This window comes from Nerophis ophidion, linkage group LG08 (assembly GCF_033978795.1).
Source record: "Nerophis ophidion isolate RoL-2023_Sa linkage group LG08, RoL_Noph_v1.0, whole genome shotgun sequence".
In the NCBI taxonomy this organism is placed as follows: Eukaryota; Metazoa; Chordata; class Actinopteri; order Syngnathiformes; family Syngnathidae; genus Nerophis; species Nerophis ophidion.
In genome coordinates, this window is record NC_084618.1 from 36007952 (window position 1) to 36033700 (window position 25749).

Sequence of the window (25749 nt, forward strand, 5' to 3'; positions counted from 1 at the left end):
TTTGCGTTAATGCCCAGTGTGCACGCATTTATATGCACCAACTACGAAAGTGCACAACTAAGACCCAGCCATAGATTTCTGAGTGAACTCCTTAGCGGAACAAATTTGCTTCTTTAATCAAGTCCGGATGACTACGATTGTTTACAGAAAACGGCAATGAACTGAAAGTGTGATTTAATTAATTAAAAGTAAGTACATGGTCTCACAGCGAAGGTGAGTCAATGACTTTGCAGCTTATGTTCTTGATATGCTTTGTTGGCTGTACAGTATTTCCACGCCAACGTATGAACATGTCCATGTTGTCCTGTATGAAGACAGTCATGAGCAATAAACGTGTGCTTGCATTGCTTTTCTGTTGCCTGGGAAACAGAGTCAGCCCTTGTTAATGCTGAGCGTCGGCTTGAAGCACACGGGCACGTCAGCGTTACATGTGGGAAGGTGAGGAGGAGGAGAAGTAGGAGGAGGATGGGGGCACATCTGGAAACAGACTGTGATGGAGTGAGTGGGGGGGTGTCAGAGGGGGTGCAGACTGGCATTAAGCAGAGGGCGAACCAGACAACCGCTGTCGAGCAAACGGGCGCCGGCCGCCGCACAAAAATGTGCTGACGGTGGCGCGGGACAACAAGACAGACATGAGGAGGAGGGCCCGCCAACGTCCTGCCAGGCGGCATGTCGCCACCGGCACGGCCTAGGACGCTTACCGATGGTAGCAGAGTGTTTGGGACTGGAAGCAGAGCCCTGCCGGTTAAAATGGTGGAGCAAGTTTCCAGCTGCAAAGAGAGCAGAGCTGACAAACTGATGGGACAAGCACTCCAAAGACAAGAAGAACGCAGACACACAATCCCTCCTGGAGTGAGCCTTCTTTGTCCTACTGTCCACCTGTGCCACCGATGCCAGGTGGGCTCAAACCAGCGAGCTTGTCGTCACACTGACAAGACAGACTAGTGGCGACACAACAGAAGACGCAAGCAAACATGTCGCTGGCGTGTCGCGTCGACACACAGACGTCTCGACAAGCAAGCGGCAAAGCTTTCAATCATTTTCAGGACATTGTTTAGCGGAGGAGTAATAATTCTACAAGGTTATTTGTCTGGTGGGTGTGTCCGCATGGGGTGGTCATCACAGGGTTGTTGTTAGGACTGTCCTGCATAGCAATAGGCCATTAGCGGTAACTCTTCCCATGGAATGAGACAATCTTTGGATTAGCGATGTCAGAACATTGTTGTAAACCACAGGTGCCCAACTTAAGGACCAGAGGCCAAATCTGGCCTGCCACATATGTGGCCCGCGAAAGCTTGGAATTACTATGCATCTTTCCCACTAAAAGTAATCCGCTTTTCATTTTGGCAGAAAAAAAATGATACATTTACTGTATGCAATTTTATATAGTTAATAATCATACATTCCAAAAATGCTTTGGGTGGTAAAATAGAAATAAATACTTAAATATCGTCTTGAGCCATGATTTTAAGAAGCAAGCTATCCATTAAATTGTACACTAAAAATGATCTTTATGGTTAAAAACTGGTAGCCCAGGTGCAAAAATGTTACTGTAAAAAAAAAAAAGGTATACTTTTTCCATTTACACCGTAAAAACAACAGTAGATTTACAATAAAAAACGTGCTACTGTTTGTTTGTTTCCATTTACCGTACATGCTGTAAAACAAATTGGCAATTGAACTGTCAGTTTTTTACTGTAAAATCTACTGATTTTTTTACAGTGCTCGTAAAGAAGATGTATAGTAATAGATATTTTTTATTAATATACATATATGGCTTACTCAGTGGCCTTGTGGTTAGAGCGTCCGCCCTGAGATCGGTAGGTCGTGTGTTCAAACCCCGGCCGAGTCATACCAAAGACTATAAAAATGGGACCCATTGCCTCCCTGCTTGGCACTCAGCATCAAGGGTTGGAATTGGGGGTTAAATCACCAGAAATTATTCCCGGGTGCGGCACCGCTGCTGCCCACTGCTCCCCTCACCTCCCAGGGGGTGATCAAGGGGATGGGTCAAATGCAGAGGACACATTTCACCACACCTTGTGTGTGTTTGACAATCATTGGTACTTTAACTTTTAACTTTATGTCTATATCAAAATATTATTCACTGTTACAAGTGGCCCTCTGAGGGCGACCTGGTCCTCAATGACAATGAGTTTGACACTCCAGTTAAAGGGGAACTGGACTTTTTTTGGACCAGACAAGAAGACAAAAAGTTGTTTTGTTTTTTTCGCTTTCTAACATGTAAAATTTGTCTTGTTCTAGGTAACTATTGAAGTGAATTAGTTAACTCATGTTATGTTATGCATATGGTGAATGCTTATATTTATCTTGGAGAATGCAGACCACCAAGTTGAATTAAATAGTGGTATTTCAGTTTGAGCACATTATAAGATAAGGCCCCTTAATTTGATATTCACAGGTGGATTGGATCACTACTCGTAGGAAAGAGGCCCTAATTGAGACTTTGTAATGCAAAAGTGATAGCCCTATCCTTGGGAAGAGACAACATGTCTAGCTCAATGTCAATGTTTAAGTTATGACTTAAAGCAGTTGTTTTCCACACACTTACACACAAACATCTCCATTTATGGTCAGGGTGTGCTGTCCTGACTTAGCAAACATCCAAAGACATGAAGGAGGAATATAACAACTGATGGTTTGGCTTCTCTAAGTTGGGAGTGCCTCATTTTCTTAACCTGACCTCCTCCAGGATTCTGCAGTCCCGTATGACGCTCACTTTTAATAAAGAAACTTTTGGTTCAGTAAAGCGTCTCCGACGTCTCTTTTGATCCAGCCGCACTGCCGTGTCATCCTTCTGTCCGGACGAGGATGACAAGACCACAAATGCACATCACAAACAATGCAGCTAATGGGAGCAATCAATTCTACCTCTAGATCACTTTAAAAATGCCTTCAAAAACCATCAACACTACTTCATTTACTTTCCTTGATCTGTAAAATAACCAAACTGTAGCGACATTGTTATTGTAAGAGCGAACACTGAGGAACTCTCTTTCTAGCGTACTAACACATAGGCGTGCTTCGGTATTCGTCGTAAATGCCAACTGCAGCAAAAGATATGCTAGCTTCTACCTCAACACGAAACACCACAGAGTTTTTAATGCACTACACAATGTGATAAGACACCAATCTGTAAGGACTGAAAAACATTGACAATCATATTACAGTATTTGTAAAGTACAAACCCTGTTTCCATATAAGTTGGGAAATTGTGTTAGATGTAAATATAAACTGAATGAAATGATTTGCAAATCCTTTTCAACCCATATTTAGTTGAATGCACTACAAAGACAAGATATTTGATGTTAAAAGTCATCAAATTTCAGTTTTTTTGCAAACAATAATTAACTTAGAATTTCACGGCTGCAACACGTGCCAAAGTAGTTGGGAAAGGGCATGTTCACCACTGTGTTACAACACCTTTTATTTCAACAACACTCAATAAACGTTTGAGAATTGAGGAAACTAATTGTTGAAGCTTTGAAAGTGGAATTCTTTCCCATTCTTGTTTTATGTAGAGCTTCAGTCGTTCAACAGTCCGGGGTCTCCGCTGTCGTATTTTACGCTTCATAATGCGCCACACATTTTCAATGGGAGACAGGTCTGGACTGTAGGCGGGCCAGGAAAGTACCCGCACTCTTTTTTTACGAAGCCACGCTGTTGTAACACGTGCTGAATGTGGCTTGGCATTGACTTGCTGAAATAAGCGGGGGCGTCCATGAAAAAGACGGCACTTTCATGGCAGAATATGTTGTTCCAAAACCTGTATGTACCTTTCAGCAATAATGGTGCCTTCACAGATATGTAAGTTATCCATGCTTTGGGCACTAATGAACCCCCATACCATCACAGATTCTGGCTTTTGAACTTTGCGTCGATAACAATCTGGATGGTTCGCTTCCTCTTTGGTCCGGATGACACGATGTCGAATATTTCCAAAAACAATTTGAAATGTGGTCTCGTCAGACCACAGAACACTTTTCCACTTTGCATCAGTCCTTCTTAGATAATGAGAAGCCGGCGGCGTTTCTGGAGTTTGTTGATAAATGGATTTTGCTTTCCAAAGTAGAGCTTTAACTTGCACTTACAGATGTAGCGACAAACTGTATTTAGTGACAGTGGTTTTTTGAAGTGTTCCTGAGCCCATGTGGTGATATCCTTTAGAGATTGATGTCGGTTTTTGATACAGTGCCGTCTGAGGGATCGAAGATCGCAGTTATTCAATGTTGGTTTCCCGCCATGCCGCTTACATGGAGTTATTTCTCCAGATGCTCTGAACCTTTTGATGATCTTATGGACCGTGGATGTTGAAATCCCTAAATTTCTTGCAATTGCACTTTGAGTAACGTTGTTCTTAAACTGTTTGACTATTTGCTCACGCAGTTGTAGACAAAGGGGTGTACCTCGCCCCATCCTTTTTTGTGAAAGACTGAGCATTTTTTGGGAAGCTGTTTTTATACCCAATCATGGCAACCACCTGTTCCCAATTAGCCTGCACACCTGTGGGATGTTCCAAATAAGTGTTTGATGAACATTCCTAAACTTTATCAGTATTTATTGCCCCACCTTCCCAACTTCTTTGTCATGCGTTACTGGTATCAATTCTAAAGTAAATGATTATTTGCAAAAAAAAAGTTTATCAGTTTGAACATCAAATATTTTGTCTTTGTAGCATATTCAACTGAATATGGGTTGAAAATGATTTGCAAATCATTGTATTCCGTTTATATTTACATCTAACACAATTTCCCAACTCATATGGAAATGGGGTTTGTATTTTTAGAATAGCTTTTAGGTAATGCACCTTTTAACTATCAATATTAATCCACTTTGTATCCTTTTTAAAATGTTGTTTCAATTGAATTGTTGTTTTACTTCACCTATGTTTAGTACAGCGCTTTGTGATTTTATCTGTGAAAAGCGCTTTATAAATAAAGTGTACTTACTTAATTACTTACTCTCTCGGTTTCTGTCTGCTCCGTCTCACTCTTCCTTGTGCTCGCTTCTAGAAGCAGTAGTTTATCCTTCATTCACTCAGCTTCAAAAAGATAAGGTTGTCAACTCATTCGTCAAAAAAATAGTCTTCTTCGTTATTTTTTACCAAGTCTGCCATGATCAGAAGACTAACAAGGGTTTTGTAACTGGAAGTAGGAACACATTGGAAGTCGGACATGCGCTGTTATGGAAACAGAAATCAATACGCGGAAGAAGTCACTCCCGGAAATTATTAAATTGATCAAAATATGATAAATATTGAAGATTACATAATGTTATGAATGTGTCTTTTACTACATTGTATATAGACTTGCAGTGTGTATATAAGATATTGTTAGAGGGTTTTGAAGTTGTTTTAGAGGGCTTTGAAGACTCAATGCTGATATTAGCTGCATCTTCCAAGCATTTTTCATCATCTTTAAAATACTAATTAAAAAAAAGACATGTGTTCCTGTCTCTCATAATAATCGTGAACAATAGGCAAAATAAAAATTAATAAAAAGTGCAGTTATTTGTTTGATTTTCTCATTCCACGGCAAGAGAGGCCACTCGTTTGCTGTTTTGCCACCAATCAGGTGAACGACCTGCTGTGCAACAACAACCACAACAACAACAAAAACCCTGTTGTGACCACCCACACCAGAGACATGAATTGGAAGACTCCACTCTTAAAGTTCACAACTGACAAAGCCTTTTGGATAAAAGACGAAACGTCAGATAACAGGAAGAGTCCAGTTGTGGATTACAGGAATACTTATTTGAAGTTACTTGCCTCATAAATATTCAAAAAATAAACATATTCATGGACACTCACTTCGGTTGTCTTTGCTCTGCAGTATGGGCGTGTAGCTGTTTTTGGAAGTGCGTCCGTCAGAGGTGGTCAGCATGGCGCTGTTGTTTCTCTCGCCATGCTGCACGGGACTCGACTGGTGGCGCAAGATGTCCACCAGCGACCTGGCACACAAGATGGACCAGCATATGAAAAACCAGAGCCATTTGAGGAAGTCATATGCAGGAATAGCTACATGACAACGTAAATGTTTTCTATACTTTTGTGATTTTGTTGCTATGTTCAGCAGGTATTCAGACACCCAGGCAAACTTCTCTGCTGCTACTGGAGACTTTTTGAATACGCTGCAATGAAATCATTCTTAAAGAGAACTTAGGGTGATGTTTGTCTTTTCTGTTCTGCTTTCCATGTTGTTTCAATGTTATATACTCATAAAATATCATACGGTTATTGCATTTGGGCGTGACCTTGCACGCAGTTTTGATGTTTTGCGGTCTGGGTACTTTGTGATGTCACAGCAAGGTGGACATTCTTATTTGGACATTAGGTAAAGCTATCAGCCAGATGGTAGGAGATCCTCTCCCAGTCTGCTTCAAGATGTGACAATGTTATGGCTGCTGCCTGGCGCCTTGTATGTTATTCCTTCTCGTCTTATGCCCCACCTGTCTTAATTTCTATAAAATAACTCAGATGGGAAAAGACTTAGATTAGGTTAGATTAGATGGATTAGATAGTACTTTATTTATTCCTTCAGGAGAGTTCCTTCAGGAAAATTTAAATGTTCAGCACAATCCCATTCAAGATAAGACAAACATTACAGGGAGACAGAACAGGATCGCTGACGGGTTTGTCGGCTTCCAGCGCCCCTTACAAAAAAGGTGAGATACAGGTAAACAATTGGGGGAGAATGGGAGAAAAAATAGAAGATTAAAATAAAATAAAAAATATAAAAAATATAAAAAATCGGTCTAAGCCTGGGCCCTGGAGAGGGGGTCCAGACTGAGGCCAAGGGAAAAAAACAACAACAACTCATAGCCATAGTACACATCCCTCTTACATGTATGTAAGACGGAATCATCAAAGAAGACAAAGGACATTAAAGACAATAAAGCAGCGGATACAACCAGACACTTCTACATACAGCTATTAATAAAAAGTAAATGAAACATATACATGGCACCATTGTGACGTTACTAATTGGTTATCTAATAGTTGGATGCACACAGCACAGACGTGTGACATGCAGTGACATAAATGCTGTTAAAGACAGCATTTTTATGCATTGTCTGTATTGATTAGAGAATGGACAGGTGTACTTATTGTCGTGACCAGGTGAATCTATTCAGTTTATTAAGTTTATTTTGACTGTATCTGGAAAAAAAATAGCAATGGCGTTCATCTAGTGAAGTGAAGTGAATTATATTTGTACAGCACTTTTCTCTAGTGACTCATAGCGCTTTACATTGTGAAACCCAATATCTAAGTTACATTTAAACCAGTGTGGGTGGCACTGGGAGCAGGTGGGTAAACTGTCTTGCCCAAGGACACAACGGCAATGACTAGGATGGCAGAAGCGGGGATCGAACCTGCAACCCTCAAGTTGCTGGCACGGCCACTCTATCAACCGAGCTATACCGCCCTTACAAGACATTAATATAAACAGTTGACAATTTCAAGTTAATTTGGATACATTAGGAATCTAAAGAGAACGCCTCCACAATCATAAAACGGGACTGTTGATGAAAATTTACAAAAATTGTACACCAAAGCATATTCTATACATATTATCTAAACCAGTGTTTTTTAACCGTAGGGCTCCTAGAATAATTTGTCTCTAAGTGTACTAATTTGTAATACACCTTTCCACCACTAGCGGCAGTAATGACAATCTAAAAAAGACAGAAGTCTGGAAGGAAATGTCAGAGAGGTTTCTTAAGAGCAAACATTTGATCAAAGTGGTATAGTTGTGTTTTAATTTGCACTTTAATTTAAGATATATTATTAATATTTATTATTAATTTAAAGAAAAAAAGTTTAAAAAAAAGTAAAAGTAAAAAAAAAAAGTACCACTGATAGTCACACACACACTAGGTGTGGTGAAATTACCCTCTGGATTTGACCCATCCCCTTGTTGCACCCCCTGGGATCTGAGGGGAGCAGTGAGTAGCAGTGGTGGTCGCGCTCAGGAATCATCTTGGTGATTTAACCCCCAATTCCAACCCTTGATGCTGAGTGTCAAGCAGGGAGGTAATGGGTCCCATTTTTGTAATTGATGGTATGACTCGGCCGGGGTTTGAACACACAACCTACCGATCTCAGGGCGTACAATCTAACCACAAGGCCACTGAGCAGGCCTTAGTTAGACTTTATCGTTCCTTTTTGGACATGCTGTAATGAGAAACTGAAAAAAATGTGCTGCATCATATTGTAATGTATGCATGTTTACTATTAACTTACTCTTTAACCATAACCATTTGTTTGAGCGTAACCATTCTTCACCTAAATGCCAATATATCCCAGCAGTTGTCTTCCTGATGACTGCAGACCTTGTACAGTAAGTGATGTTTTATTATGTTTGTTGGCTCTCATAAAATCTGCAGTGAGTAATAATCAGTGATGTTGAAAAAAGTGAACGTTGTGACGCGTTTTTGAAATTAATGCGCCGTGTATGCTTAAAATGAGCAAAATACATAAATCCATCCATCCATTTTCTACCGCTTGTTCCTTTGGGGGTCATGGAGGGTGCTGGAGCCTATCTCAGCTACATTCGGGCGGAAGGCGGTGTACACCCTGGACACCCGGGCACAAATGGTAAATGGTAAATGGGTTGTACTTGTATAGCGCTTTTCTACCCCTTTTTAAGGAGCCCAAAGCGCTTTGACAGTATTTCCACATTTGCCCGTTCACACACACATTCACACACTGATGGCGGGAGCTGCCATGCAAGGCAAGGCGCTTACCAGGACCCATCAGGAGCAAGGGTGAAGTGTCTTGCCCAAGGACACAACGAACGTGACTAGGATGGCAGGGTACACAAGGCGGGGTACACCCTGGACAAGTCGCCACCTCATCGCAGGTCCAACACAGATAGACGGACAACATTCACACTCACATTCACACACTTGGGCCAATTTAGTGTTGCCAATCAACCCATCCGCAGGTGCACATTTTTGGAGATGGCAGGAAGCCGGAGTACTTGGAGAGAACCCACGCAGTCACGGGGAGAAACATGCAAACTCCACACAGAAAGATCCCGAGGCCGGGATCGAACTCAGGACCTTTGAATTGTGAGGCACATGCACAAACCCCTGTTTCACCGTGCTGCAAAATACGTAAATATTATATGAAATTTAAAATGTGCCCATTATGACATATACAACCTTGACGGAGATGTTTGGATGTTTTTTTTTAAGTGCTTTGTAGGTATAATTGCTCAGCTCCTATAGGCTCCTTTGTAAGCGGACTTTTAAAGGCCTACTGAAATGAGATTTTCTTATTCAAACGGGGATAGCAGGTCCATTCTGTGTGTCATACTTGATCATTTCGCGATATTGCCATATTTTTGCTGAAAGGATTTAGTAGAGAACATCCACGATAAAGTTCGCAACTTTCGGTGCTAAGAGAAAAGCCCTGCCTATACCGGAAGTCGCAGACGATGACGTCACAAGTGTGGGGGCTCCTCACATATTCACATTGATTTTAATGGGAGCCTCCAACAAAAAGTGCTATTCGGACCGAGAAAACGACAATTTCCCCATTAATTTGAGCGGGGATGAAAGATTTGTGTTTGAGGATATTGATTGCGACGGACTTGAAAAAAAAAGGAAAAAAAACAAGTAAAAAAAAAACGTGATTGCATTGGGACGGATTCCGATGTTTTTAGACACATTTACTAGGATAATTCTGGTAAATCCCTTATCTTTCTATTGTGTTGCTAGTGTTTTAGTGAGTTTAATATTACCTGATAGTTGGAGGGGTGTGTCCACGGGTGTCTTGACGCCAATGTCTCAGGGGAGTCGACGGCAACAATGGACGGCACAAGCTCAGCTTTTCTCCGGTAAGACGCGACTTTTTAACCACAATTTTCTCACCGAAACCTGCTGGTTGACATTCGGTCGTGATTCATGTTCGTTGATCCATAGTAAAGTTTCACCTCCAGGAATTTTAAACAAGGAATCACCGTGTGTTTGTGTGGCTAAAGGCTAAAGCTTCCCAACTCCGTCTTTCTATTTTGACTTCTCCAATATTAATGGAATAAATTGCAAAAGATTTAGCAACACAGATCTCCAAAATACTGTGTAATTATGCCGTTAAAGCAGACGAATTTTAGCTGTGTGTGTGTGCAGTGTTCATACTTCCTAAAAACCCGTGACATCTTGCGTACACGTCATCATTATACAACGTTTTCAAGACGAAACTCCGGGAAATTTAAAATTGCAATTTAGTAAACTAAAAAGGCCGTATTGGCATGTGTTGCAATGTTAATATTTCATCATTGATATATAAACTATCAGACTGCGTGGTGGGTAGTAGTGGGTTTCAGTAGGCCTTTAAGTTGCATTTATTTTATATATGGAATGCAAAAAAAAAAACATCCATCTTTATGTCTCTCATAATGATTGAGAACGATAGGCAAAACTAAAAAAAAAGTGCTTCTTTCCTTACTGAGGAGTTAGCAATGAGTTAAATTTAAGCACAAAGCTTTATATCCAGCCTATTTGCCATTACTTGGCCTACTTTGGGTTAAAAGCCTTTAAAGGAGCATCTCACCTGGGCATGTTGATGTCTCTGTTGCGAGGTCGCCGGGCCACCTTACTAAAGGCAATCCGGACCACGACTGCCACCACCAGCGTGAAGGAGATGACGCCGCCAATGACGTAGGCCGTACTGCACAGGAAGCGCAAGAAAGTCTAATAAAGCAGGACCAGACCATGTCAGTTCCGCCGCCGCACTGACCTGCTGTTCTGCTGCTGAAGAGTTTCAAAGTCCGGGTCGGGCTTGTTGCCCACGGGCACGATGACGGGAACCAGGGGTTCGGCCCAGTCGGGGGACTTGTAGTTTGTGCACGAGTCCTGGTCCAGTCTGCTGCGCTGGTGCTCGCAGCAGAATCTGTACTGGCAGGTCCCGCAGCAGTAAATGTAGCTGCCTTTGGAGCAGTTGAAGGTGGGGTCCAAGTGACCCATCACATCATAGTAACCCCTGAAGAACAAAGCAGGTGGAACATAGTCCAATTAAGTAAAATTTGAGAAGAATTTGGGTGAATTCAAATGATTGCAATTCCTTGAAACATGTGAAAATAGATGTTTAAAACTTAATGAACATTTTAATGTTGGAATGGTTAGAAAGCAGTGTGCATTTTCAAAATCAATGGGGGAAATCTGCAATTTTGAGAAAAGTGGGAATTGTTTAAAACGGTTCAGAAATGTGGAAGTATGCCATTTATCTCATTGAAAACATTTGGCCGGGAAATGCGTGATGAGGGCAATTTTTTGGAATGTGGAATAAACAGTTAGATGATGACAAATGTTTTGATTGCATTTTTTATTGGATTTTAGGAAACAAATACATTTTGTTGAGTATGTGGAAAATTTTTGGTTTGAAAATGCTGAATGAATTGTTTGTTTTTGTTGTTGTTTTTTATATTGGACAGGTTTCAAGTGGTTTAGAAACGTGGAACAGAATTGTCCATTCATTGTCAGTGGGAATTACGGAACCTGTGGGATTTAAAAAAAACACAATGGCTCGCATGTTCTTAATATGTTGACTATTTTGATATAGGAATGGTTTGAATCGGTTGAAATTTGTGGAAGTAGTTAGTGCAGATTAACAATAATAAGTACAGAAGTAAACTGATTTATTAAGTAATTTACTTGAATAATTTACCTTGGAGAGGGGACTTTTCAGATATCTCCTTTGAGCTGCTTCGCCGTCAAATACACCATCAGCAGCTTTTCAATTTAATTTTATGGATAAATGTCTGCTGTTTGGATATTTCAACATTCTTGTCTGGCATTAGACTCATTCTGCCTTAGTGTGGTGCAGGCTAGCAGTGATACAGTACGTTCAAGATGCTTTGCCAAGTTGACAACATGTTCAAACTTGTTTGTGATGTGTTTATTTTTCTTTAAATCAATGAATATCATCCATTTGTTGTTCTCAGCTCTGTCCTTCACACTCAATTTCTTCCTTACCATAGTCAGAAAACGGAGGGATAAGCTAATGCTTGTGAGTAAGACCAGGGGTTTTGGTTGGCTCTTACTGGGTTCACTGTGGCATTTGCTACTACAACCTTAAACTTAAAGCATAACAGTTAGCCGAGACAGCTCTTATCTCAAAACACTTAATGTTGAGGTACCAATGTATTGGACTTTTAGTGTCTGTGAATGCTCTTTAGCACCTCCCAACGGTTTAATAAGCAGGAGGGCATACAGTACGTTCTGGTGGCGCAAACTAGAAAGAAGTAAAAAAAAAAAAAAGTGTATTACAAGCTAGTCCATAATGAAGTGAATTTTCACTGATGCTGAGTCGATGGAGCGGTTGCTAGGCAACAGCAAGACGCCTCTCAGTGCAGCGAGCTCCCGGCAGCATCCGGAGGGAGCATCATCCCACACAAGTGAAGAGTCTCTTTAGACAAACATGAGATGGAGTGATGCGTCACGTGCGCGTTACCTGCACACGTCTACGTCCACCAGCTGCCTGGGAGGCGGGGCCACCTGGGCCGCACCCAGAGGCGGCTTCAAGGCCTCCGCCGTCACGTTCCTCGGCAACATGGTCTGCGGGAGCGGCTTGGGGGGCAGCTCGGCCATCAGCGGCGGGTCATCGGCGTCCTCCACCTCTGCCCTCTTGGGCGCTCCCTTGGAGGGCGGCGGCTTGTACCCTGTGAGCAGGAACAGGGTGGCGTGCTTGCCGGCGAGGGGGGATCCGGCGCTGCTCGACGGGTTCCTGACATCGTTATCGGCGGTTACCGTGGCAACAGCAAGGCAGGTGAAAAGCAGCAGAGACAAGCAAAACATCCCTCGAGGAATTGTAGCTTTCATTGTTTAATGACAAGGTCTGTTGCAGCTATCGTAGAAAAGGTTTCATCCGTCGCCTGAATGTAAACGGTCTGTAAACGGAGGTGTTGCTAGGCGATGCGTGGACGTTCAAACATCAAGTTTGATTTGCTGGACATGTAAGAAAAGAAGGTGTAAACCCTTAATCTGAGCAGGGAAGAGATGGAGAGAAGACGTTGTAAACATCGAAGCTTGCATGTAAACGTTGTTTGGCACTTCTCCTTGAAGTCACACGGAGGGTTTTGGCGTCTTGTAAACGATCTCAGCCAATGGACGTTTGGCAAGAGACTTCTTTTGAGTCCTCACATTCACGATTTGGCCACAAAAGTCCGAGAGAGGACAGGTGAAGTTTTGGCGGTTTCGCTGGCAGCCGGACGAACGTCAAGGCAAACGAGTGAGTGGCGAGGAGAAAAGGGGGCGGGACCTATGTGCGTAGGATGCCCTTGTGCGAGTGTCTCTGCTCGGAATTCAACTCCAGCCAGCAGTAAAGAACGAAGGAGGGCTTGGGCCCGGTTCGAGCGGGGCAGCGTGGTTCCGCCCACACAACAGACATGAAAGTGTCCGGACTCATCCGTCAGCTCAGACGGGTCAGGTCCAGGCTGAGCAGGCGTGAAGCATGGATGCTCCTCGGGGAGTGGGAGGTGTTATGGCTGCCGCTCTCTATGGCTTCATCGACACCGCGCGCTGCATCCTGGAGCGAGTACAAACGTCACGAGGTCGCTGGCGTTGGATAAAGGGCTGGTCACGCATTTGGCGTCCGGTGGAAGAAACGCAGGAAGGAGGATGGACGCCAACAGTGTGCTCGGGTAGCAGCGTTGGGATTAGCACGTGCTAATCCATCAAATCACCAGTTTGTCATGTCGAGAAGCTTCAAAGCGTGATAAAGATGTTGCTGCTCGTCAACTACGCTGAACACTTTCTTCATGATGCACAACGAACAAGATGGCTTCTTTTCTTGACACTTTGGCTCCACTTTTGGTTCACAAGGAGGTGAGGAAGCGGGGCTTCCAGCCGCACTGAAGTTCTTGAAACTCCCTCCGGTTCTTCAATGTTTAACAGGTGTCACGCTGTAAGAAAGAAAAGCACACACTTATTTGTTGTTGTTTTTTTGATTGATTGATTGAAACTTTTATTAGTAGATTGCACAGTTCAGTACATATTCCGTACAATTGACCACTAAATGGTAACACCCGAAAAAGTTTTTCAACTTGTTTAAGTCGGGGTCCACGTTAATCAATTCATGGTAGATTCATGGTTTTAACAGTATGCTTCATTAATTACACACATATGGGTCTCCAAAGTTGGCAACAGTATATATAATTAAACAAGAAATCAGAAAAAAATTGAAAAAATATTAAAAATAAATAATATAACGTTGCGTTGTGGTGAAGAAGGAGCTGAGCCGGAAGGCAAAGCTCTCAATTTACCGGTAAATCTACGTTCCCATCCTCACCTCTCCCGTCCAAAGGCAAAACCCAGTAACTCAATTTTGGTCAAAACTGAGCTGATAATAATTTTGGAGTTCCTAGTTGATATGCTTTACATTAGTGTATACGATATTGTAATTTGTTCCGTAAGTAAGCTGTTACGCGCATGGCAGGACCTAACAACTACCACATAAACGCGTAGATACAACAGAAAAACCTAGTATCTCAAGGGACCAATCGGAGCTTCTTTGTCAGTCGCCTTATTGTCTTTAATGAGACATTTGCACGGATGGGGGCCTACGGTCAACCTGATTATGTGATATTATGGCACGAGGGGATATTTGGAAGATTGGCCCAGGACGTTGCAAGCACCTTCCTTAAATGTATTGTTCTTGCTTCTTCCCCTTGCATACTCTTTTGGGCAGATAACTGTGGAGGTCAAAATAAAAACTGGACCCTGTACACGGCTCTTGCCCAATGTGCAAACGCAGAATGGGGCCCACCCGAGATTGTGATAAAATATCTGGAGAAAGGGCACACGTTCATGAGAGCAGATTCAATTTATGGCTCAATCGGCAAGAAAATGAAAGCTCAAGAATACATCTGTACGTTTGATGACTTTGTAGATCTTTGTAAGACAGCATCAAGATGGATTGGTTTTCCTTTGTTTTCTCAAAATCAGCTAGACGTGAGTTACGAGGTTTTGCCTTTGGACGGGAGACCTATGGTCATGAGCTTTGGGTCATTACCGAAAGGATAAGATCACGGCTACAAGCGACCGAATTGAGTTTCCTCCGACGGGTGGCAGGGCTCTCCCTTAGAGATAGGCTGAGAAGCTCTGTCATCCGAGAGGAACTCAAAGTAAAGCCGCTGCTCCTCGACATCGAGAGGAGCCAGATGAGGTGGTTCGAGCATCTGGTCAGGATGCCACCCGAACGCCTCCCTAGGGAGGTGTTCAGGACATGTCTAACCAGTAGGAAGCCACGGGGAAGACCCAGGACACGTTGGGAAAACGATGTCTCACGGTTGTCCTGGGAACGCCTCGGGATCCCCCGGGAAGAACTAGACAAAGTGACTGGGGAGAGGGAAGTCTGGGCTTCCCTGCTTGGGCTGCTGCCCCCGCGACCCGACCTCGGGTAAGCGGAAAAAGATGGATGGATGGATGGAATATAATGTTGCGTTACCAAACACGCAAAAATGTTAGATTTGGAGTGCACAAGAACAAGGGGTCTGTGTGTGAGTGTGTTTGAGGGCCTGGCAGGCATATTCTCAAGGGGATGTTGGAAAAAATATTCATAATTATTTGTGCTCAGCACCTGGTGCCTCCCACACCCGCCCCTTGGGTTGCGCTACGAACATGACGCTACTACCAAGAATGTATTAGGTCGAAAGTAATGTGAAACTAACAAGCCGATGGCTATTTGTTGCTACCACGCAAATTTCCGATAGCTAACATTAGCATTATTATTTTGATTTGATCCTCGAAGGTCACTTACTAGTTTAGCAGGAACAGAGCCAAGGCAGCATTTGGGGGGGTACATTTATTCCTAGAATTCACTGAACTTCCAAGTATTTCTTATGTGTATATATGTGTAAATATGTATATATATATATATATATATATATATATATATATATATATATATATATATATGTGTATATATGTGTAAATATGTATATATATATATGTGTATATATATATATATATATATATATATATATATATATATATATACATATATATATATATATATACATATATATATATACATATATATATATATATATATATATATATATATATATATATATATATATATATATATCCATCCATCCATTTCTACCGCTTATTCCCTTTTGGGGTCGCGGGGGGCGCTGGCGCCTATCTCAGCTACAATCGGGCGGAAGGGGGGGTACACCGTGGAATATATACACATATATATATGTATGTATGTATGTATGTACAGTATATATATATATATATATATATATATATATATATACATATATATATATATATATACACACATATATATATCTGTGTATATATATATATATATATATATATATATATATATATATATATATATGTATATATATATGTATGTATATATCTTCTATATATACATATATGTATGTATATATCTTATAGATCTTCTACTAAACCACTATCGATGTTCTGACCCGTTCTTCCTTCGGTCAACGCCCCCAGGTTCTTTTATGACACATAAGCTGGTTTTAAATCAATCAGAGACAGAGGTTGCTCATTTTGATATTTTATAACCAAAGCGCTTTGGGAGATCAATCTAGATACAACATTTCAAAAGCACGGTCCAAATTGATCTAATCCTAAAATGGCAGTTTCTCCCTCCTCACTCACTCTCACCCGCCCCTCTTCTTCTTCTCCCTACCTCGGACAGTTGAGATAACAGATAGTTATGTCTTCATTCCAACATTCCAAATTCAAGGTCTATGTAAAAGGCTCACACTTTAGCTGTTCTAAAATCTGACAAGGTAATAAAAAGACAACCAAATCCAACAATATATATATATATATATATACATATATATACAAACATATATATACATATATATACAAACATATATATACATATATATATACATATATACATAAATATATATACATATATATATACATATATATACATAAATATATATGTATATATATATATATATATATGTATATATATATATATATATATGTATATATATATATATATATATATATATACATATATATATATACATATATATATATATATATATATATACATATATATATACATACATATATATATATATACATATATATATACATACATATATATACATATATATATACATATATATATATATACATATATATATACATACATACATATACATATATATATATATATATATATATATATATATATATATATATATATATATATATATATATATATATATATATATATACACACACATATATATATATATACACACATATATATATATATATATTATATATATATATATATATGTATAAAAGAAATACTTAAATTTCATCCAAACCATTTCTACCGCTTATTCCCTTTGGGGTCGCGGGGGGCGCTGGTGCCTATCTCAGCTGAAATCGGGCGGAAGGCGGGGTACACCCTGGACAAGTCGCCACCTAATCGCAGTACTTGAATTTCAGTGTTCATTTATTTACACATATAAACACGCATAACACTCCTCTACTTATTGTTGGATTTGAAAGTGCAATGTTTTGCATCCAGTAGCACAGCCTTTGAAGGAGCATAGGTATGGGCAGCATCTATGAATAATCTGTCTTCAATCTGTCAATCTTTTCCGTGTCCGGACCAGGTAAGGTTCACCGTGTTGAGTCAAAATAAGCCGCAGGCTCCACTCCACAAAAGGGACAAGCGGTAGGAAATGGATGGAGGGATAGTTCAGCACTACCTCAATGCTCAAGTACATAATAAAATAATGCAACTTTGTAAAAAAAAAAAAAAAAAAAATAGCTTACTTACAAAAAAAATTAAAGTGTGTTTTTTGGAGCACATTTTCATACTTTGGTGATGGTGTCGTGAATTGTCCATCCTCATTCTATTCTCTGTCACTATCTTATTTTAACCATGCTGAACACCTTCCCTGATGATGCATTGCCGTGTGGCACGCACAAGAGTGCCTTCATCAACTTCTTACTCGTCGCCGCCATGACTGTCTTTTCTTCGTCCCTCTGCTTCGTCTCTGTTATGTTTTTGGACATTACTACTTGCCGTAGTTTTGAAGCAATGCATGATGGGAATCCGGATGTTGTGTGTCAGTGTATTAACGTGCGAGCTGGAATAAACACACGCTGACAAATAGCTCCGTGCCTGCCTACTTTATGGGTTATAGACAAACCTATGGATAAGGGAGACATATATAATAGTCTCCTTCTTGTTGTGTGTGCAGTTGTGCACTCTCCAAAAGCCGTAGATGTTATAACGTGACTGGGCCGGCACTCTGTTTATATCGAGGAAAAGTGGATGTGACGACAGGCTCTCTTCACTCAGGTCCGGCTGAAAATCGGGAGAAATTCGGGAGAATGGTTGTCCCAGGAGATTTTCGGGAGAGGCACTGAAATTCGGGAGTCTCCCGGAAAATTCGGGAGGGTTGGCAAGTATGAGCACCGGTCTGATATCCCTCCTCATTTTTGAGCTCACGCCAGTGACGGTCCTTTATTCAGAGTTAGCTTCTTTTTTATTTTTTTCTCCTGAGACAAAAAGTTTCGTTTCGTTGTTTGTTTTGGAACTACCGCCATGATAGCAGTGTTTGCACAAAGCATTCTTCTACTTCTTTTTGTTTTCTGCCATCACACAGGCGTTTGCAAAAAATGTGTCTTTTTAATGAATGGTGAAAGGAGAAATGACTTCTGCTGTAAAACAGGTCAGCACATTTGCAGTATTTTATGTGGCAGGGTTCCTACCACCCTAGACAAAATTGTAAGTGCCAGGAAAAGTGAAACCAACCCACTCAAGCCATGACAGAGGTGTCATTCAACTAGTTGTAAGTCTATGTCTCACCCCAAAAATTATAAAAAATATTTTATGAAGGTTGAAAAATTACTGCTTTAAGGATTTGAAAGTATTTGTGATATACAGTTTCTGAGCAGTGATGTCACCCAGCCCTTACCACCTTGTTTCAAATCTCACCATTTCATATTTTATTAATATCCACCACCGTACGCTGTCAAAAATATTGGTACAAAACAGATACGGACACGTTTTAAAGAATATTTTCTCAAAAGTACGATATTGGTCTTTAAGAGGCCAGAAGAATACCTTATAGTAGCAAAAAGGTACACAGTGATACAAATGATGGTGGTATGGTACAATGGAAGCTACTAGCTCATAGACAATACTAATTATTATTGGTATGTTAAATAGTGCATACGAATAGTAGTACAATATACTCATAGTTAAAGTCTTTGGAGCCATTATTAAAATGTATTATATTACAGTAATAATAATTTGAATAAATGTTTCTATAGTACTAATAATAATAAATCTTATATGCTACACTCTATTGAACTTTTATTCATAATTTTTACCATGATCTATTTCATACTCTAGTTAATATTAATTAATATTTTTTAACAGATCTATTTATACTCCTGGGGTGCACAAAAAATGTATCCCCATCTGAATAGGAATTCTTATTCATCACGATTATTATTTATCGATTCAACTTGTCCAGGGTGTACCCCGTCTACCGCCCAAATGCCGCTGAGATAGGCTCCAGCCCCCCCCGTGCCCCTGTAAGGAACACACGGCTAAAAAAAAGATGGATGGATGGATTCATAATTATCAAAAATCTATTTAAGAGAAAAAAACATATCGATTTTTATAATATTATTAAAATGTTTAAGGCCATCTCCATGCAAAGGGTAGGAGATTTTCTAACCTGCGACTGGTTTTGAAAACGTTTAATTAACAAGATGGCGGCGCCCGGAAGGGCTGCGACCTCGAGGAGCTCCTGCTAAATATGGAACATTTGGCAGAAATACCGGACAATTCTACAAACTCTATGGCTGGCTCACATCGTGGTCACTCCGTGATCACGTACGACCGCCAGACACTTCTGGACGTGGACATATCGGGCCGTTTTGGACTGATAGACGCGTGCTTGCTAGACGAACTAACTAGCATGGGAATAATTCGGCGGCTACATCCAGCGGCCTGTGAAGCAGGGGAGTATAGTAGCAGCGGGGGCCGTCTACGGAGCAGACGCCAGCGGTGTGATCGGAAACGCGGATGCCGAGCGGGGCTAAAAACAAACCAGAAGGCAAATCCCCACAGAACACAACTTCCCTCCTTCCTGAAGCCGGATTTAAATGGAAGATCAATCAATCAATCAATGTTTACTTATATAGCCCTAAATCACTAGTGTCTCAAAGGGCTGCACAAACCACTACGACATCCTCGGTAGGCCCACATAAGGGCAAGGAAAACTCACACCCAGTGGGACGTCGTTGACAATGATGACTATGAGAACCTTGGAGAGGAGGAAAGCAATGGATGTCGAGCGGGTCTAACATGATACTGTGAGAGTTCAATCCATAATGGATCCAACACAGTCGCAAGAGTCCAGTCCAAAGCGGATCCAACACAGTAGCGAGAGTCCCGTTCACAGCGGAGCCAGCAGGAAACCATCCCAAGCGGAGGCGGATCAGCAGCGCAGAGATGTCCCCAGCCGATACACAGGCGAGCAGTACATGGCCACCGGATCGGACCAGACCCTCTCCACAAGGGAGAGTGGGACATAGGAGAAAAAGAAAAGAAACGGCAGATCAACTGGTCTAAAAAGGGAGTCTATTTAAAGGCTAGAGTATACAAATGAGTTTTAAGGTGAGACTTAAATGCTTCTACTGAGGTGGCATCTCGAACTTTTACCGGGAGGGCTTTCCAGAGTACTGGAGCCCGAAATAAAAACGCTCTATAGCCCACAGACTTTTTTTGGGCTTTGGAAATCACTAATAAGCCTGAGTCCTTTGAACGCAGATTTCTTGCCGGGACATATGGTACAATACAATCGGCAAGATAGGATGGAGCTAGACCGTGTAGTATTTTATACGTAAGTAGTAAAACCTTAAAGTCACATCTTAAGTGCAAAGGAAGCCAGTGCAGGTGAGCCAGTACAGGCGTAATGTGATCAAACTTTCTTGTTCTTGTCAAAAGTCTAGCAGCCGCATTTTGTACCAACTGTAATCTTTTAATGCTAGACATGGGGAGACCCGAAAATAATACGTTACAGTAATCGAGACGAGACGTAACAAACGCATGGATAATGATCTCAGCGTTTTTAGTGGACAAAATGGAGCAAATTTTAGCGATATTACGGAGATGAAAGAAGGCCGTTTTAGTAACGCTTTTAATGTGTGACTCAAAGGAGAGAGTTGGGTCAAAGATAACACCCAGATTCTTTACCGTGTCGCCTTGTTTAATTGTTTGGTTGTCAAATGTTAGAGTTGTATCATTAAATAGAGGTCGGTGTCTAGCAGGACCGATAATCAGCATTTACATTTTTTTGGCGTTGAGTTGCAAAAAGTTAGCGGACATCCATTGTTTAATTTCATTAAGACACGCCTCCAGCTGACTACAATCCGGCGTGTTGGTCAGCTTTAGGGGCATGTAGAGTTGGGTGTCATCGGCATAACAGTGAAAGCTAATACCGTATTTGCGTATGATGTCACCTAGCGGCAGCATGTAGATGCTGAAGAGTGCAGGGCTAAGGACCGAACCCTGGGGAACTCCACACGTTACTTTAACGTAGTCCGAGGTCACATTGTTATGGGAGACGCACTGCATCCTATCAGTAAGATAAGAGTTAAACCAAGACAGGGCTAAGTCTGACATACCAATTCGTGTTTTGATACGTTCTAATAAAATATTATGATCGACGGTATCGAAAGCAGCGCTAAGATCGAGGAGCAGCAACATAGATGACGCATCAGAATCCATCGTTAGCAATAGATCATTAGTCATTTTTGCGAGGGCTTTCTCCGTGGAGTGATTTGCCCTGAAACCGGATTGAAAGGTTTCACATAGATTGTTAGACGCTAAGTGTTCATTTAACTGCTCTGCAACAATTTTTTCGAGGATTTTTTAAATAAAGGGAAGTTTAGACACCGGTCGGTAGTTTACCATGAGGTCAGGATCGAGGTTAGGTCTTTTAAGAAGAGGATGAATAACCGCTTTTTTGAATGCTAGGGGAACAGTGCCTGAGGAAAGTGATAAGTTTATAATATTTAGCACTGATGGACCTAATAATACAAAGAGCTCCTTGATCAGTTTCCCAGGAAGTGGGTCAAGTAATCATGTTGTTTGTTTTATTCCATTTACACGTTGTAACAATTCCTCTAATGTTATTTCCCCAAAACAAGAGAAACTTTTTTGGAGGGCAGTATCCGCCGTATATACAATCGTGTCAGTGTTAATAGAACCCAGTTGTAGCTGGGACGCATTGTCTTTAATCTCCTTTCTAATGACTTCAATTTTCTTACTAAAGAATTGCATAAAGTCATCAGCTGAGTGGGTGGAGCTACTGGAAGGAGTCCCTTGTTGGGTTAGTGATGCTACCGTACTAAACAAAAATTTAGGAACGTTTTTATTATGGTGGATGAGATTTGAGTAATATTTAGCTTTAGCTAAGGTAAGCATGCGTTTATAAGTTATTAAACCATCACTCCATGCTTGATGGTGCACCTCAAGTTTAGTCGTGCGCCATTTGCGTTCCAGCTTTCTACATAATAATTTTCTGAGCTCTAGTTTCTTCTGTAAACCACGGGGTACGCTTTTTTGGATCCTTTTTTAACTTTAGCGGTGCTATGTTCTCAATGGTTTCGCGCAGGGCGTCGTTAAAGTTGTTAGTGAGGTTATCAATAGAGCCCACATACTTTGTGAATGGTGCCATTACCGAGGGCAGTAGGTCAGCAAGAGTTGTCATTGTGGCCGTATCAATGTTGCGGCTGCTATAGCAGTTATTATTATTATTAGTTTGACGAACATGCGTCTGAACCTCAAATTTTATAAGGTTATGATCGGACAATACTTTAGTATACGGGAGTATCGTAACTTTGGAAACAGTGATACCCCTGACAAGCACTAGGTCTATCGTATTACCGTTGCGATGCGTGGGTTCATTTATTATTTGTGTGAGACCACAGCTATCAATTATAGTCTGGAGCGCTATGCACGGTGGGTCCGATGGGGTATTCATATGGATATTAAAGTCCCCCATTATGATTATATTATCGGCGAGACTACTGGTCTGGGTAAGGAGTCAGTTAAATTAGAACAAGTTTTTTCTGCTTTGAGTGTTTCAGAGTTGGACATGTGTTTTACTGAGGTGGCTAACTATGATGTGTGCAGTTTATCAAAGCAACAAACAAACAATCGGAAAATCCCCGTTACTGAGGTGGCTAACTATGATGTGTGCAGTTTATCAAAGCAACAAACAAACAATCGGAAAATCCCCGTGACTGAGGTGGCTAACCATGATGCGTGCAGTTTATCAAAGCAACAATCAAACAATCGGAAAATTCCCGTCGTATCAATTCTTAGATATGGTCGTAATTATACTAAATGCACTGGGCATAATAAACACAACATTATTAATATTGCTACTACGGATAATTTGATCAAAAATTCCCTAAAACAGCCCACTACCTATAATATAGGTTTTTTAAACATAAGATCATTGTCTCCCAAAACGTTGTTAGTTAATGATATTATCAGAGACAACAATCTTAACGTCATCGGTCTCAGCAAAACCTGGCTTAAACCAAACGACTTTTTTTGCGCGAAATGAGGCATGTCCTCCTAACTTTACACATCCGCATATTGCCCGTCCGCTTAAAAGGGGTGGAGGGGTCGCACTAATATACAACGAAAACTTTAACCTTAGTCCTAACATAAATAATAAATATAAATCGTTTGAGGTGCTTACTATGAGGTCTGTCACACCGCTGCCTCTACATCTGGGTGTTATCTACCGCCCCCCAGGGCTCTATTCGGACTTTATCAATGAATTCTCAGAGTTCGTTGCTGATCTAGTGACACACGCCGATAATATAATCATAATGGGAGACTTTAATATCCATATGAATACCCCATCGGACCCACCGTGCGTAGCGCTCCAGACTATAATTTATAGCTGTGGTCTCACACAAATAATAAATGAACCCACGCATCGCAACGGTAATACGATAGACCTAGTGCTTGTCAGGGGTATCACCGTTTCCAAAGTTACGATACTCCCGCATACTTAAGTATTGTCCGATCATTACCTTATAAAATTTGAGGTTCAGACGCATGTACGTCAAACTAATAATAATAATAACTGCTATAGCAGCCGCAACATTAATACGGCCACAACGACAACTCTTGCTGACCTACTTCCCTCGGTAATGGCACCATTCACAAAATATGTGGGCTCTATTGATAACCTCACTAACAACTTTAACGACGCCCTGCGCGAAACCATTGATAACGTAGCACCGCTAAAGTTAAAAAAGGCTCCAAAAAAGTTCACCCCATGGTTTACAGAAGAAACTAGAGCTCAGAAATGATTATGTAGAAAGCTGGAACGCAAATGGCGCACGACTAAACTTGAGGTGCACCATCAAGCATGGAGTGATAGTTTAATAATTTATAAACGCATGCTTACCTTAGCTAAAGCTAAATATTACTCAAATCTCATCCACCGTAATAAAAACGATCCTAAATTTTTGTTTAGTACGGTAGCATCCCTAACCCAACAAGGGACCCCTTCCAGTAGCTCAACCCACTCAGCTGATGACTTTATGCAATTCTTTAGTAAGAAAATTGAAGTCATTAGAAAGGAGATTAAAGACAATGCGTCCCAGCTACAACTGGGTTCTATTAACACTGATACGACATGTTTACTTGACCCTCTTCCTGGGAAACTGATCAAGGAGCTCTTTGTATTATTAGGTCCATCAGTGCTAAATATTATAAACTTATCACTTTCCTTGGGCACTGTTCCCCTAGCATTCAAAAAAGCGGTTATTCATCCTCTTCTTGAAAGACCTAACCTCGATCCTGACCTCATGGTAAACTACCGACCGGTGTCTCACCTTCCCTTTATTTAAAAAATCCTCGAAAAAATTGTTGCGGAGCAGTTAAATGAACACTTAGCGTCCAACAATCTATGTGAAACCTTTCAATCCGGTTTCAGGGCAAATCACTCCACGGAGACAGCCCTCGCAAAAATGACTAATGATCTATTGCTAACGATGGATTCTGATGCGTCATCTATGTTGCTGCTCCTCGATCTTAGCGCTGCTTTCGATACTGTCGATCATAATATTTTATTAGAACGTATCAAAACACGAATTGGTATGTCAGACTTAGCCCTGTCTTGGTTTAACTCTTATCTTACTGATAGGATGCAGTGTGTCTCCCATAACAATGTGACCTCGGACTACGTAAAGGTAACGTGTGGAGTTCCCCAGGGTTCGGTCCTTGGCCCTGCACTCTTCAGCATCTACATGCTGCCGCTAGGTGACATCATACGCAAATACGGTGTTAGCTTTCACTGTTATGCTGATGACACCCAACTCTATATGCCCCTAAAGCTGACCAACACGCCGGATTATAGTCAGCTGGAGGCGTGTCTTAATGAAATTAAACAATGTATGTCCGCTAACTTTTTGCAACTCAACGCCAAAAAAACGGAAATGCTGATTATCGGTCCTGCTAGACACCGAACTCTATTTAATAATACAACTCTAACATTTGACAACCAAATAATTAAACAAGGCGACACGGTAAAGAATCTGGGTATTATCTTCGACCCAACTCTCTCCTTTGAGGCACACATTAAAAGCGTTACTAAAACGGCCTTCTTTCATCTCCGTAATATCGCTAAAATTCGCTCCATTCTG

At 41.0% G+C, this 25749-nt stretch overlaps 1 protein-coding gene across 6 annotated transcripts in view; it reads right to left on the bottom strand.

The window, feature by feature from the left end:
* The window catches only part of LOC133557711 (protein shisa-6-like), a 61131-nt gene that overhangs the window by 9530 nt on the left and 25852 nt on the right, over positions 1 to 25749 (bottom strand). For 4 of the 6 annotated variants that reach the window (XM_061908417.1, XM_061908416.1, XM_061908415.1 and 1 more), the window contains 5 exons: positions 12479 to 13928; positions 10766 to 11008; positions 10580 to 10696; positions 5834 to 5973; positions 702 to 770 (listed from right to left, as the gene is read on the bottom strand). In XM_061908417.1, coding sequence (XP_061764401.1) covers positions 702 to 770; positions 5834 to 5973; positions 10580 to 10696; positions 10766 to 11008; positions 12479 to 12846 — 937 coding nt within the window. In that variant the 5' untranslated portion in view covers positions 12847 to 13928. The remainder of the gene's footprint in view (positions 1 to 701; positions 771 to 5833; positions 5974 to 10579; positions 10697 to 10765; positions 11009 to 12478; positions 13929 to 25749) is intronic. The other 2 variants (XM_061908420.1, XM_061908419.1) reach the window with 1 other exon arrangement.